This window comes from Cyclopterus lumpus, chromosome 12 (assembly GCF_009769545.1).
Source record: "Cyclopterus lumpus isolate fCycLum1 chromosome 12, fCycLum1.pri, whole genome shotgun sequence".
NCBI lineage: Eukaryota > Metazoa > Chordata > Actinopteri > Perciformes > Cyclopteridae > Cyclopterus > Cyclopterus lumpus.
In genome coordinates, this window is record NC_046977.1 from 16,334,067 (window position 1) to 16,348,578 (window position 14,512).

The 14,512-nt window shown below is 42.9% G+C and overlaps 1 protein-coding gene across 2 annotated transcripts in view; it reads left to right on the forward strand.

Annotated features, from left to right (window-relative positions):
* The first annotated feature begins 938 nt into the window (after nucleotides 1-938).
* The window catches only part of lrrtm4l1 (leucine rich repeat transmembrane neuronal 4 like 1), a 40,676-nt gene continuing 27,102 nt past the window's right edge, over nucleotides 939-14,512 (forward strand). Inside the window, exon 1 of one of the 2 annotated variants that reach the window (XM_034547119.1) lies at nucleotides 939-1,550. In XM_034547119.1, the coding sequence (XP_034403010.1) occupies nucleotides 1,547-1,550 (4 nt within the window). In that variant the 5' untranslated portion in view covers nucleotides 939-1,546. The remainder of the gene's footprint in view (nucleotides 1,551-14,512) is intronic. The other variant, XR_004610632.1, reaches the window with a different exon arrangement.

Sequence of the window (14,512 nt, forward strand, 5' to 3'; positions counted from 1 at the left end):
ATGCTCTTACAAGGCTTTGTTGGGAACAAATAAAGAGAAGGATTAGACTTGTACTTAGCTTTGTGATAAATGAGTCATGAACGCACAAAACACCATGGTATAGTGCTTTGCAATAACTTAAAAAAGGCTTTAAAAAAATGGGACAAGTGACTGCTCGCAGATATACCAAAGCTGCCAGGCAATTGCAATGCAGGGTAGAAATGGAGAATGTAGTCAAGCAGGTAGGTGTGCATATAAATAGGTCAATTATAGCAAAGCATTACTATCTTTAAGGTTAGCAAGTCCAACGTATTCACACACTTTTATTATGGCTCAAGAAAAGAGACAGAACTACGGCTTTTTTATTTAATAATACAACAATCCAAAAAACAATTGGGACTTGAAACAACCTCAATGACTTTATGCTTTAGGGTATCGATTATTTGTAATTTTTTTTGCATGTCTTAGAAAGCATGTCCAGCAGTACCCCAGCTGCAACAGCATTAAGGCTTCCCATCCGCAATAATTATGCAACAAGATGTGGGATCGGGCCGGCTACCCACTCGTGCCATAATGATGCCCACATCGAGCCATCAGCATATCCTCCTCAACACCTGCATCATGGACTTAAATATGAAAAGCATGAAGAAATGGGGGGAGACGGCTCCTGCATTGGGTTATTTGTGTTGGTGGTGATGGAGACTGCAAAAAAGAATAAATACATAAATAATAAAAAGGCAAATCTAGAAGAAACAAAACCCAACAACATCTCCACATTTGACCAAAACAAAAGCCCGAAGCTGTTAAACACTGCATCGAGTGCTTCTCTCCCTCATGTCTTTTTTCTTTCTTTCTTTCTTTCTTTCTTTTCTTCCCTTTCTCCCACATGCGCGCTTTCTCTGCACACGCGCGCGCGCGCACACAACGTCTCCCCACGCAAGCCGGGCGCGCGCACCCGCAGACCTGCTCGCCAATGCACAGCGCAGCACAGGAGCCCCGGACAAGTGCCAGTGCCAGACCGTGGAACGCTCTGCCTGGAGCCTCTTCCGCTCCACTGGATGTTTGCGCAGAGGACACCTGCCTCCGCCGGCGACCCACGCCGCGAGATCCGCCTCGCGCCCGCCTCTTAACTTTTGCAACGACGTTTGATTTTTTTATTTTTTTTTATCATTATAACAACAACAAAAAATTGTCCAAGACTCTATGCATCGGGGGGAAAAAAAGGAAGAAAAAGCCCGTACAGCCGTGCGTTTGACATTCAACTCGGCCCTTGATGGATATTTGTGAGTGACCGCTCTGGAAAGTTGCCCTGCGTCAGGGAGCATGGGCTCAAACTTCCGAAGCTTTTTTCTTTTTGTTGCATTCTTATAATCGAGAGACAGTTATTTTTTGTTGTTGTAATCTTCTTCAAATGAAGGCAGGTGAGTCACCCCTCGCGTGAGAGACGCGCAGAGCTCCGGGGGCTCTCCAGGCACGGAAAGGGAAGGGAAGGCGACGCGGTGGAAGTCGTGATCTGTGCGGCGGATTGCGCCACGGAGGACGGAGGGGAACGGACCGATGAGACAACATGGGTAAGGAAGTGGAGGGGTCGTGTCGTCTTGAAACGAGTCGCGCAAACCATGTACCTAATAACCATATTATTAGTTGAGCGCAGTCCTTATGACGGTCATGTGGGCTGATGTTTCTCCTCTGGCGCATCTGAGAGTGTGTTGGATTTCCAGAAGATCTCCCCCCAAAAATCTATATTTGTCGCGGCTCATTCCTGGGCTGAGAGCTGACACATCCCGTGGTTCAGAGGAGCACTTTTGTTCTATTTTCCATCAAAATATTCAAAAAATTCTTTCATTTTCATTCAAGAGCCTCCTAAATCACCATTCAGAGCTTCTCCATCTCTACACTCGCGAATACAGATATATTAAAAAAAAAAGAAAAAAAAGAGGCAAAAACAAATAGCCTGCTGCAGGAGGAGGGAGTGCTGGTGCCTCAAGAGAGGGAGGAGGGAGACAGGAACGCTCTCACCTTTTATCATGTGGGAGAGATGGAGCCCATATTTTTAATCGTCCGTCAGTCTGGAGGCTCCAGTGAAAACGCAGTTGAAGCTATACAACAGCTCATTATGTGACGTCCCTGTTGTTATTGAAGCAACTTTATTGCCCCAAATCCCAAACCGACTTTAAAAGGGCGCAACTGTGATGATTCGGTTTTTCTGTGGCCTCCCCCTCATCCTCCCTCATGTCGTCCACCTTCAAAGCATGTGGCATGTTTTGACTCCATCATGTTTCTTCTCCCCCCCCACCCCCCCCCCCTCCCCCCCATCTCCTCATCTCCTCTCTGTTGACAGCTCTAGGCACCTATCTCATCCCACAATGCATATCACCTCCACCATTTTACTGGCTGTAAGAGCTCCAAACCTAAATTCACCGCTCAGCCTCACAAACCTACACTTCTCTTCGATGTATTTTTTTGGGGGGGGGAGGGTGCTCAAAGAGAACTGTGGGTGTCCCGAATTGCCACTATGCAATGAAAACAGCGCTGACTTTTCGAGAACTCTGCAGCTGCTCCGACAGAAAGCTCATTCGCTTCATTTACTGCTGTTTTGTTTGTTTTTTTCTTCTTCAAATTGACTTAAAAGCTGAGACATTCTAGAGAGAGAAGCCTGCTGCCCGAACATCTGTGCCGAAACGCGGCACGTACGCAAGTAATGAGCAGCTTAGTGCAACTAATGAGCACATGCTATTACAGTTTTGATTATGTCATCACAATTATATCCCAAATAAGAGGTTGTATTTGTTAGGATATCAACACTTCTGACTGAAGTAGACCCCCCTCCCCCTCTTTATCCTTCCCCTTATTTTCCACCAATTAAATGGGAGTGAAAAGTTCACGCTGTCTGCAGTGGCGATGCTTTTTTTTTTTTTTTTTCTCTCCTCGAATTCAACAATAAAACACGACCTCAACACGATTTGGTTGTCATAATCATCTGCACGGAAAGGGCAGACTCAGGTTTGGCTCTATGTTTGACAGAATAGCGACCTGAGGTGCAGCTCACCATCTTTTTTTCAATATTGATAATTAGATTTCTGACAATGTGAATATTGCCCATCACAGTTTCCCCTCCAATTTGCTTGCTTTTGCCCAATCAACAATTCACACCACCAGGATATTCAATACATGATATGAAAAGGAGCAAAGCAGTGAATCTTCACACTCTTGGGAGGCTTGAACTAGAGCGCGTATGACATTCTTTGCCAACTGGTCATTACAAAACTAGTATCAAGTCACTTCTTTTCATTTTCAACATGAAAAACAAGTAACGAGGAGCATACTTTTTTTACTGACAGCTCTGATACAGTGCGTGCTGATCACATATCTGTGGCCCAAGCTAGGAAATGTACCTTTCCTCCTCCTCCTACAACAACAACAACAACACGAGGGCTGCATTTCCCCGCTGACAGAATATAAGGGCAGGGAAAAGCAATGCAGGAGTCATTGGGATCAACACAGGGAGCTCAACGGTCTCCGGTCTGACTGTACACACTCAAGAGCAACAGGGCAATTACACTCAAATAACCTTCAATTTATTCAATGATCCATCAGTTTCTGAAGGCAGACAGAGACAGTAATTGGTCCAATGACCACATGTCTGGAAAAACTAAGCTTTTTTTATCTTTGAAAAAGATAATAACCAACCTGCGGGGCACATTTTCTTGTCTTCTATTTCTCCATTCCACTTCTTCGAACATACACCAGATGAGTAGAAGGTATTATTCACGGGTTTCCCACTGGCACAAAATGACGTACTTTTCTCTTGCCGATGTGAGACCATTATGTGGTCGTAGACAATCGATGTGGATCTGGTGGCTCAGCTCTATGCGTTTATCATTAGTAAAACTGCCAAGTCCTAATTAGATCAATTAATGAGATTGACACCTTTTATTGAAGGACAAGGTCTCTCTTATCTGTAGATTAAAGCAGCAGCACCACATGTTGCTAGACTGCGTGTGTTTTAACACGACTACGTGGTAAGCCAGTTTACGGATAGACAGTGTTAGTCGATGAGATGATTTGTGGTCAGATTGTCACGTAGGGCGTATGAGAATTCCTGGATGTGAAACGCTCTCCGGAATGTTTGATAATCGTCCGGCTAATAATCCGACTACCATTGACGTAGCATATCGCATGGCGTGGGTTAAGCTGCGCTCGAGACAAATCACACAGGACTCTTTCAATGTATTCAATCCAACAATATGATCGCCAACAAGACCCGCGTACGGTGTGATTGTGTCATTAGCCTTTACTTTGTTTACTAGGTGGCATCCCAAGACCGTTTGACATGCTCGCCCACAGCCTTTAAATGTCGGTGGAACAGTAAACACAGATAACATTACTGCTTCAGGTTGCAGACGGTGGTTGGGCCGCCTCAGGGGAGACTTTGTTTTGCCCTCGGGGGGCCAAAGCTGATGCTCACTTCGGTGAGCTGCAGCCTTTATTCACGGGCAAACACTGAACATTTATTACTTGACAACTTTACTGTTAATCTCCTCTCTCATCGCCAACAGCTGTCTGCTTCCAGCGCCCTCATTGTCACGACCCCCCCCACCCTCTTCTTCTCTCTCTCTCTCTCTCTCGCTGCCACTCGACCACACAGCGACGCCCACACTACCGCTACTGTTATGACATATGCGTAAGGCCTGGGTCATCCCCCTACAAATAGAAGGGTTGGAACACATATACAAGAAAACAAACGTGTGGGAGAGCAACAAGTGGATCGAGACGATTTACCACACAAGGCAAAAGTCGTCACCGGTGAAAACGCGGGCCATTTTTTAAAGCAACGACCAATGGGAGAACTCCAAGTCGACCGACCAATGACGTAGCTCCGCCACTCACTCACTCGCTCACCCAGTGACAGGCTTTTCCGTTGATACTGTGGGGCTGGCCGCTGCTTTTCCGCGGTCCAGTGAGAACGGAGAGTAGAAAACCTAACTAACCTTGAACAGGCTTCAGCTGCAGCTCCTTTTAAGACCGCTAAAGCCATCAATAAGGATTATTCTGTCAGTGTGAGGCGTGTTTCCTCATTCTGAGCCTGACTGAATGCCCCCACCAGGCACTTTTTGAAAATTCTTCCCCGAATAATGTGCCCTGCACATTGAGCTCATGCGGTGGAATACGGGCAGAGAGACACATAACTGGGAACAAAGTCTGGCAGTTAGCTGTGGGACCTGAGGTCGCACAAAAAAAGAAGACAATGCAACAATAAGCACATGATGATGGATTGTGTTATTATTCGTATGCCCCCCCCCCCCCCCCCACCCCACCCGATGGACGCCGCGGCCCACGTTTGCTTGTCACGGTCTCCGAGGCGCAGAGATAAAAAAAAAAAGAGGATTTGCCTTCCAAAACAAGACATATAACCTTGTGGATAAGTTTTAGGACGCAACATGACTTGAAGGTCGGGGAAAGATTTTGGACACCCTGTTGGTACAGTAGATGACATTATAACAACGTGAAAATACTCCCGCCTTCATTCCTCAGTCATTATTCCCTCAGTCAGAAGAGGTCAGTTCTCAAAAAAGCCCCTCAAAGCTTGGTTTGCATATTTTGGGGCATTTCTCGCTTATATAAATATCAATGACAAAATGACCAAAGCTCAAAGTCAAGGTTCTGGAACTTCTCTTTGAATAAACAGTGTCAACGTTTATTCAATGTGACACAGCTAATCTGATTAATCGGGACGCGGCGTGGTGTGATTAGATTTGATTGACAGTGGCATGGCGACGTTACCTCGCACGGCAGCTGGATTCTCCCAATGTCACGAGGATTAGGGGAGAATCTCTGGATTACATATCGCAGGGAGGATCCATCATGTCGGGCCTCAAGAAATGCGTCTGCGTGCGGGCAAGCCGGTGCATGGACCAATCAGCTGTGGCTCAGGTGCGTGCGCGACGACGTCAATGGCGGCTCCTGAGCGAGATAGCTTCGGCTCTTCAATAGCATCGTGTGTATCGCGACAGAAAAGTATTTCTCCATCGAAAGAAGAGCGAAGAGCGGCCCTGAAGGCTCTTCTTGATAGAACAGATGTTTAGCCTTGGTAAGAGTTTGATTGACAGATGGTTCATCCAGTGAGCCTCCACATATCTTTTGAAAGTGCCCGACCGTTTTCTAAACGGACTTAATTGACGTCTCAGATGGTTCTGTGTGACACACCATCTCGTCGGTCAGGTTACTGGCAACATGAGCAACGCAAACAACCCCCTCAACCTTGGTCATACATACACAGATATTGGGATTTTCAGAAAAAATAACTTGACTTTGGTGTGGCTAATATATTATACAATGCCAAGATTACCAACATGTTCATCTCATGTACGCTTGCATGTGTGTTCGTGTTCGTTTTTTGTACAAAATCTTTGCTCGCCCCGGTGTTTTTTTTCATTATGTCAACAGGCCGGACAGGCAGCTGAATCCATGCCAAGCGTGATTCAGGTAACGAGACAATTTACCAAGTGGACTGTTCGGAGTGCGATGCTATTCATCCCCAGACAGACATCGGCCGACAATAGCTCCTGTGCGCTCGCGCTACGTTAAGCAGTGGTCGTCAGTGATGCCGGTTCGTTGGTTTCACTTTCACCCTCAAATAGCCGACATGTATTTACTTTCTTCACTGAGACTGACCAATCAAAGCTCAGCTTTGAAGAGGGAGGAGATAGAAAACAAGAAGAGGAGCCCCAGAGAAAACAGAAAGAGATGGGGATAGGATTATTATGCTGTTCAACACAAACAAAAACTCAACTGATCCAATCTGAACTTTTATTACCACAGCAATATATGTGCATTTTGGTTTATACAGTGGAACCTTGAGGCTCACTTTACCAATAAACAATTATAGGGAAATAAGCTAGTATTAATGTATAAATATGTTATTGTCAAACACGCATTTTGTCAATGTACCGTTTGAAACGCATTTCTATGTTTCAAATCCAAAATAACGCAAACTCAAGCACAAAGATGAAGTGAAGAGGGAGCAATTTAATTCCACTAAATTCTTTTTTAATAAACTTTGGCAGGAGAGACAAGCGAGGAGTCAGAGACAGGCGGTGAAAGCACGAGGTGAGAGAGAGCAAAGATTCAAGGACAGAGTGAAATTAACAGAAATAATGTAGTGTTGAAGGCAGAAAGATGAGACGATACCAGAGGGATGGGGGGGTGGGACAGGTTATGGGAAGTAGAGAGACACAGAAACAGGGTCAACATGATTTTTCAAATGTGTTTTGCTCATTTTTCTCCTCATCTCTGTTTTCAGATTGTAGTGTGTGGTTCATTCATTGCAACATTTCACCTGCTGTTCATGTATTACTGCTGACAGGTCATTTATGCTCATGCCCACTGACATGCTATCAAAGCTATTGTTATAGCACTTTCGCTCTCCAGACATCTTAAAAGGTACACTTTTGGTCAAGAGGCATATCCCCGACCGTGGTACATCTAAAACCCTGCTTATGGCCATTCCAACAACTGTCAACAACTGTCATCATATTTTGACTTGAGAAAACCAGACTGGTTTGAAGGAGGGGGGGCTCCTTCAAACCAGTTAGAGAGCTTAGCCCAAGACAAAAAGTCTCATGTGAAATAACCCTAGCTGTGCTGACTATGTCAAAACATGCGAGTTCAGGTATAGCACCAGAAGCACCTCACAGTAGGAGGCTGATATATAAATATGGTTTTCAGGGCTTTTAAACAAATTGCCATTGCTTTTCATTTTTCTGATGAGGGTAGTTACTTTACTTAACATACGAATCCCCACGGAACATGGAGACGAATATAGATCTCAAAAAGGTTTGAACCCAGATGTCCAATTGTTCTTTCAGGTCAATTGGACATCTGGGAAACAAAGACAAAACAACAGTAACATTGTTGGTGTGCACCTATGATATAACGTGAGTAAGGTTCCTATCAGGAGCAATATTTCAATATATAATCTGTGTAGTTTTATAAAGGATACTCAATATTTATTTTGGACATCGAGCCTATACTGACTCAAATGGCTGAATAAGGTATCAGTGACTATGCGGATGATCTATTAAATGTATCAATCAATCCATTATCTGTAGGATCCCCCTAATGTCGCCCAAGACTGTCGCAGCGATAGCAGGGTGCACTCTCGACAGTCCGCCAGGCTTTCCCACAGCTGAAACATTTAAAAAAGCCATTAACGCCATTAATTACATCGAAGTGCAATTTGGAGTCCTCAGTTCACCTAAACTGTAGGAGGAAGCAGGAGAGCGCCAGGAAAAACCAATGCTGACACAGTTGGACCATTTAAACTCCACAGAGAGGGCTGGCCACTCTTGCTGTGAGGCGGTAGTGCGAGTAGCACTGTGTAGCCCCCTATTGACCAATTATTTTTGCTGCATTAGACATTTTTACACTTCAATTCTACTTCCCGTTTGAAGATTTTTTTCGAAGTTGTTCGCTTGTACGATACATTATTTACAATTCAGTAGATTTATATGACGGTATTTATTTCTACAAAGTTCAGAAAGCAACGTTTGAAGAAAAACTCTCCACCTAAACATGTTTTTAAGCTGTAAACCAAAGGATATGACGGTGTACTCTGATAACACCCATCAACAATAATAATAATAATAATACATTTAATTTATATAGTGCTTTTCAAGATAGTCAAAGACACTTTACATTATACACCGTAGACACAGCTACGGGGAGCAATGCAGGGTTAAGTGTCTTGCTCAAGGACACATTGACTAGGGCGGGGATTGAACTGCCAACCTCCTGATTGAAAGACGGGCATGCTAACCACTGACCCATAGTCGCCCCACAACGGCGGTGTTAATGTTCACACTCCTGACCAAATTTGTCAAAATCAGTGTTTCATGTTGCGAGGCAAATTATGAGATACAGCCCACTGTGTAGGACTAAATTATGGCCTGAAATAAAAAAATTTAAGGGTTAACGCCCTCTAGCTTACCTCAGGTGGTACAGCAGACCTATGCTGTCTCCACCATGGCCACTAAGCACTGGAGCTAGCCAGTAAACTATGAAGGCTGTCCTGGACTTGACCCCGCCTTCGCACCACCTTTTCAGGGCCACCCACTAACGAGCGGTTTCCTCTCAGCCAGCCTGCTAATGTTCCCACGTAGCATTTTTCATCTTCACAGTACATGCTCCCCAAACCAAACATCTGCACAAACAGCTGCAGAGACAAACCCAGACATTTCATCACATTTTCACGAGTAGCAATCCTCCTTATTAATATGCATGACTGACCTTAAAGAATTATCAACCGCTTCCCTCTCGTCGGAGTGGGTTTGTGGGGACGTCCCAGCACACAACCTGTATCAAACTCAGGGTTTTTGACTGCTGACGCTGTCATGCGTATCCCTTTTGAGCCACTAGCCCGTTTTATCCAAGCTGCACCTTCCGAGGCTGAAAAATGAAGCCAACGTAGAATTGCCAAAACTGCAGTTCAGAGGGCCGCCCCCCTCATAGAACCTCAAAGTGAATCACATTGCCTATGCGATTTGGCAAGTCAGTTATGTATTGTGACTCCAGAGTCTATGAGTATTGGCATAGCCGTCTAAGCTGTTTGCCGCTTTGGCTCCATCTAAGCCAGCTGAAAAGAAATGCTGTTTTAATTTCGGAGCAGAACTATGGGCGTATGGCTTTTATGTGTCACAAGTGCGGATGTAAGGGAGGTCCCTGTCGAGCATACGGCTACGAAAAGAAATATTCTCAACTGCACATGTGCACGGCGCTAAACCTAATAGCATCGGCTCTCACAGGGCTCCGCCTATATTCATAGAACCTGGAGTTACAATACCTAATTAACGGTATTTGGTATTGGCCAATACCCAAAGCCCAGGTCATCTTTTTCGCATCGGGACTGAAAATGTCCTTACCGTTTTTGTATGTCCGTTTTTTTTAATTCAGTTATCATTGATGGTGCTTATATAAAAAAAATGATTCACTTCCAAAGGCTCCACAATAAGGGTCACATACAGAAAGTTAATTTGTAAAGGTTATGTATATACAGAGTGTATATTCAATGGAATTAAGTGCTGAATTCTGATTAAAGATAAATAATGTTTTTCACAATATTGAACAGATCTGCTGCTGACCTTTACTGATTACCAGCGTACCAAACACACACACTCATCCATGATGTGAACTCCTCAGCCTTAACACCAGACTTGCCTCATATCGATCAATGCAGCACTCTGCCGCTCTGCACAGCTTTCTAAACCAATAATGTGTGTGTGTTCATTTGTGTGTGTGTGTGTGTGTAGGTCCATAGAAATGCCAGTGTCAATAAAGTTCCTGATATGTGTAATATTATTGGCCCGCAAAGCCTTTCGGCTGTCACTTTTTGACACGCTGAGTCTGGATGTTAAGCGCTGTGGGTGTAAAGGGGGGAGACTTGAGATTTATAGGGTGCAGCTGCAAGAGAACTGTAAGCTGTACGAGGCACACTGTATGACGTAAGCAAATATAAATATATATGACGACTAAAAGTCAGACTTCACCCCAATTAGACCTTAAATGCCACCATACTCAAATAGTTTCCATTAGGCTTTAATCATTTTCAGGGGGAACGTTTTGTATCTTTACAGCCATGGAATGAAGCTACTGCCAGTGTCTAAGGAAGATAAGCAGTACACTAGCTGGATAAAGAAGCGGATATCAAGGCAAAAAAATTAAATCGGTTCACTGTTTCATAAATTTAATTATCTCTTGCTGCAGTTTTGCTATCTTTGATAGATCTTCATCGGGCACGAACTTCCTGTTAGATCAAAACACTGCAGCAAGAGATAATTAAAGTTTGAATGGGAATATAAAGCAGTGTGAACTTTTGCCTTGACCTCTTAAGTCCCATCATCTTTTTTTTTTGTAATCTTTTTTTTGTTTTGTTTGTCTCCTCTGAAACGTGGCGTATTCATGTTTTTATTGAAATAGGCTTCACGAACACGCTGAAACAGATGTGTGGTTACAAGATATTTATGGAGGCTCATAGTCTCAAATGGACCTCCATCCAACACCACCTCACCTGATTCTACTGTCACGCCCTTTGCCATCCGCCTTATTCCATATCAGTGCAGTGTTGGGCTGCCTCTCTCCAGAGGCTTCCACGGCCACCCAAAACCTGCTGGTGTGTACATGTTGACATTCAAAGTAATCCATTTTTTAAAAAGTCTCCCTAAAGGCAAATTATGTTTCACACCTTTTACAAGTGTACCAAGTGGTTTCTGCAAAAACTGTTTCAGATCAACTTCTAAATCAATGGTTTTTGAAGATTTGTAAACTCACATAAAAGCTTGTGGACATCAATTAGAATGCTAAATGTCAAATCAATTGGTTGATCAATAGATATGAACAGAAAAACAACAATTTACATCTATCATTAAATGACCCATGGTTCTCTGTCTCTGTATGACTGTAAATTCAATATCTTTATGCTTTGAACGCTTGGTCGGAATCTTCAGAGAGGACAGTTAATCAAATAATAAATAAAATGTTGTTATCAGAAGTCTGAATTTACAGTTAATTAAAATACTAAATTATGTACTAATTATGTTTAATTTCAACATCATGAGATGAAGAAATTCCACAGTTTTATTTCCCCAAATCCTGAATATACACAACAACGACTCAGTATTTAAGATTAGAGAATGTCATTAGTCTTTCCAGTGGAAAAAACTCTCTCTCTCTCTCTCTCTCTCTCTCTCTCACTCACTCTCACACACACACACACACACACATTGGAGAAAAAAAACAACTTTCAACAAAATTGTATGTTACATACCTGATTGTTATACATGACATTATCAATGCCCCTCCGCTGTGTGGTTACTAAAAGTTAATCCACACCTGGAATTTATTTTGAAATAACCACTATTTCTGCTTTGTACGTGTTGTGGAAGTCCCACAAATGTCGGACCATCAAGCCCTCGTGTCTGGGTTCATAATATTAATATTATATATTATATTTTTACACTCGAATAAACAATAAATGCAAATACAGTTATTTTATATGTTCGTGAGTAGTTACAATTATAGAGTGTTACAGTTACAACCTGCCCGCGGTGAAAATGAGTTTGACACCCCTGAACTAGAACGATCGACACGTCAGTCAATAGAAATGGCGTCCAGCGCTGCACTTACAGTGAGACGTTGATGCTCGTTACAGGCTCTCTCTTGTGGATGAATACCAATTCTATACACCGTATGTTGCTAATCCAATTGCTCTGGAGTGTTAATGCTTAGACTTAGCAAATCAATGCACCTAATCATGGCATTAGATCTTTAAGTGATAATAATTTAGCCCTCTCTCATTTTGTAGAAAAAGGGGCCAGCAGGCAAAACTCGAGCAATCTGTCTGCCTTCATTCCCCTTTTACACTTTCCTTTGCGAGGAGGTCACAGACTCGGTCGACCTCAATTACTACATTCCTCAGAAAATCCAGACAGAATAACTGAGTTTACAAAATCCGCTGTTGATTTAATTTCAGCTTTTAATGGTTGCTGCCCCATTCAAGCTGTGTTTTGCCATTCCTACTGGGATATTAACCAGCCGCTATTCCATACATCTTGTCTGCGTCGTGAAGCATGAGACTGGCTCTCTGCATGCATGTGAAGCTCCAGTTGTAGTAAAATATAATTTTAATCATAAATCGGTTGTTTTACACTGCCAGTTCAAATTACAGCTGACTCCAATTTTCAAATTAATGGGCGTAAAATAATGGGTTTTAAGGGTGTAAAAGGTATTGTAAGCGTGTCCAATTAATCAGCGTTGCACGGTAGGCTTCGGGACTGGTGATATGTCACACACTTCAGTGCCCTCAAAACATTTTTAATCCTATGTGCCTTAAATCTGAGCGAACACACTCAATAATGTAATATATCACGTATGCTCTAGAGTTTTGCTTGCCTAAGCTCGATCGCACTTCACACACTCTTTGCTTCCGTGTCAGAGAGGAAGACAGTCGGGGAGGGGAGGGAAGGCAGGAGGTTGGCTCGGAAGAATTGCCAAATCCATATCTGAGGCTTTAAGTTATGTAAAAATACACATTATATATCATACAGCCTCTTAATTCTGTTGTGATCAGTCTCTCCCTAAGAAAGCAACCTGTATACTTTTCTTACCGTTTTAGGGAGGGGATGTACACAATCTAGTATAGTATATAATGTCTGAGTTCATACACATGTTGATTATACAATTCTGCCAGTCTATAACCTTGAAAAGCTTCCACTTCCTTTTTAATGTGTATAATGTGTATTACAGTAGACTATTTAATAAGAAATATTTTGTTTTCTTGCACACTTTTCATTTCTTTGAAGTGCCCGAGCGTGTGGCCTTATCCCTGCTGGCCAAGCCACTCGGGCACTCTGGGTAATAGCCTCTGCATCAGTGCTCAGAGCACCGTGCATTCAAATGTAATATCAACTTTGTCGCACCGCCAAAGAAGACGACAGCTGAATCGGTTGGGCCTGCCAGAATCCACTCTTTCCCTGGGGGTGGGGCGGGGAGGAGAGTCTCATTGGAAGTAAACCGTAGGTGAGGTAATCGGGGATATGATATATTTTATTAAATTAACATTTAGTGTCCAGTAGCTGAGCCCAGAGGGAAACTGGAGCCCAAAGCCTGTTCTGTAATGGATACTCATTGGCTGCAATTGCATCTACATGAGACGCAAATTGTGTTGAAACATTGTTCACTGCATGCAATAAAAGAAAAAAACAATGTGCCCCAGTTTTCTTGAAGCACAACCACCCATCGTGTCCTTCTCCAAGAGCCATGTGCCAATGAATCAAGTGCAATGCACCGGCTTTTAACAGCAAGGTTCTAATTTAGGTCAGTTTGAGAATACAAAGTTTTACTGTTGCATTGTGTGTATGTAGGCACCGGTTTTTATATGGTAGAAAAATGACTCTCTGATCCCTTCTAAATCAATTTTGATTCTTTATTTATTTATGTTTTACTGCCATTAATGAGTCTGTCAATGTGTTATAGGGTTGTGTCGCTAAATTGGTGCAGTACTCCAAATACACAATAAATACAGTGTTTGGAGGATGGCGAGCCAAGTTTATTTGTATTGCACATTTCAACAACAAGACAATTCAAAGTGCTTCACATCAAACCATTAAAAGCATCACAACATAATGCAAAAGAAAACATCAAAACCTTTTTGGTAAAGTATAATAGGAGGATTTCATGCAGAAAAAAAAGACTGTACGCTCAATCCACTGATGTTCTGTGACAGATATTAATCAATGCACAATTATAGCAGCTAACAGCATTATCATACTGCAAGCCTACCACACAAACCCCATCCACTGCCATTTAATACTTAAAAAGAAGTGGAAAAAACAAACTTGGGACTTGAAAGTTATTAGGAAGAGATTTATCTTTGTGATAACTATACTAATGTGTACTTCGGTATTGCTGCATTGCATGTTGCCCAAATCTCCAAGATTTAACTTCTGCGAGATATGAAATCTCCAAAACCCTCCGGCTC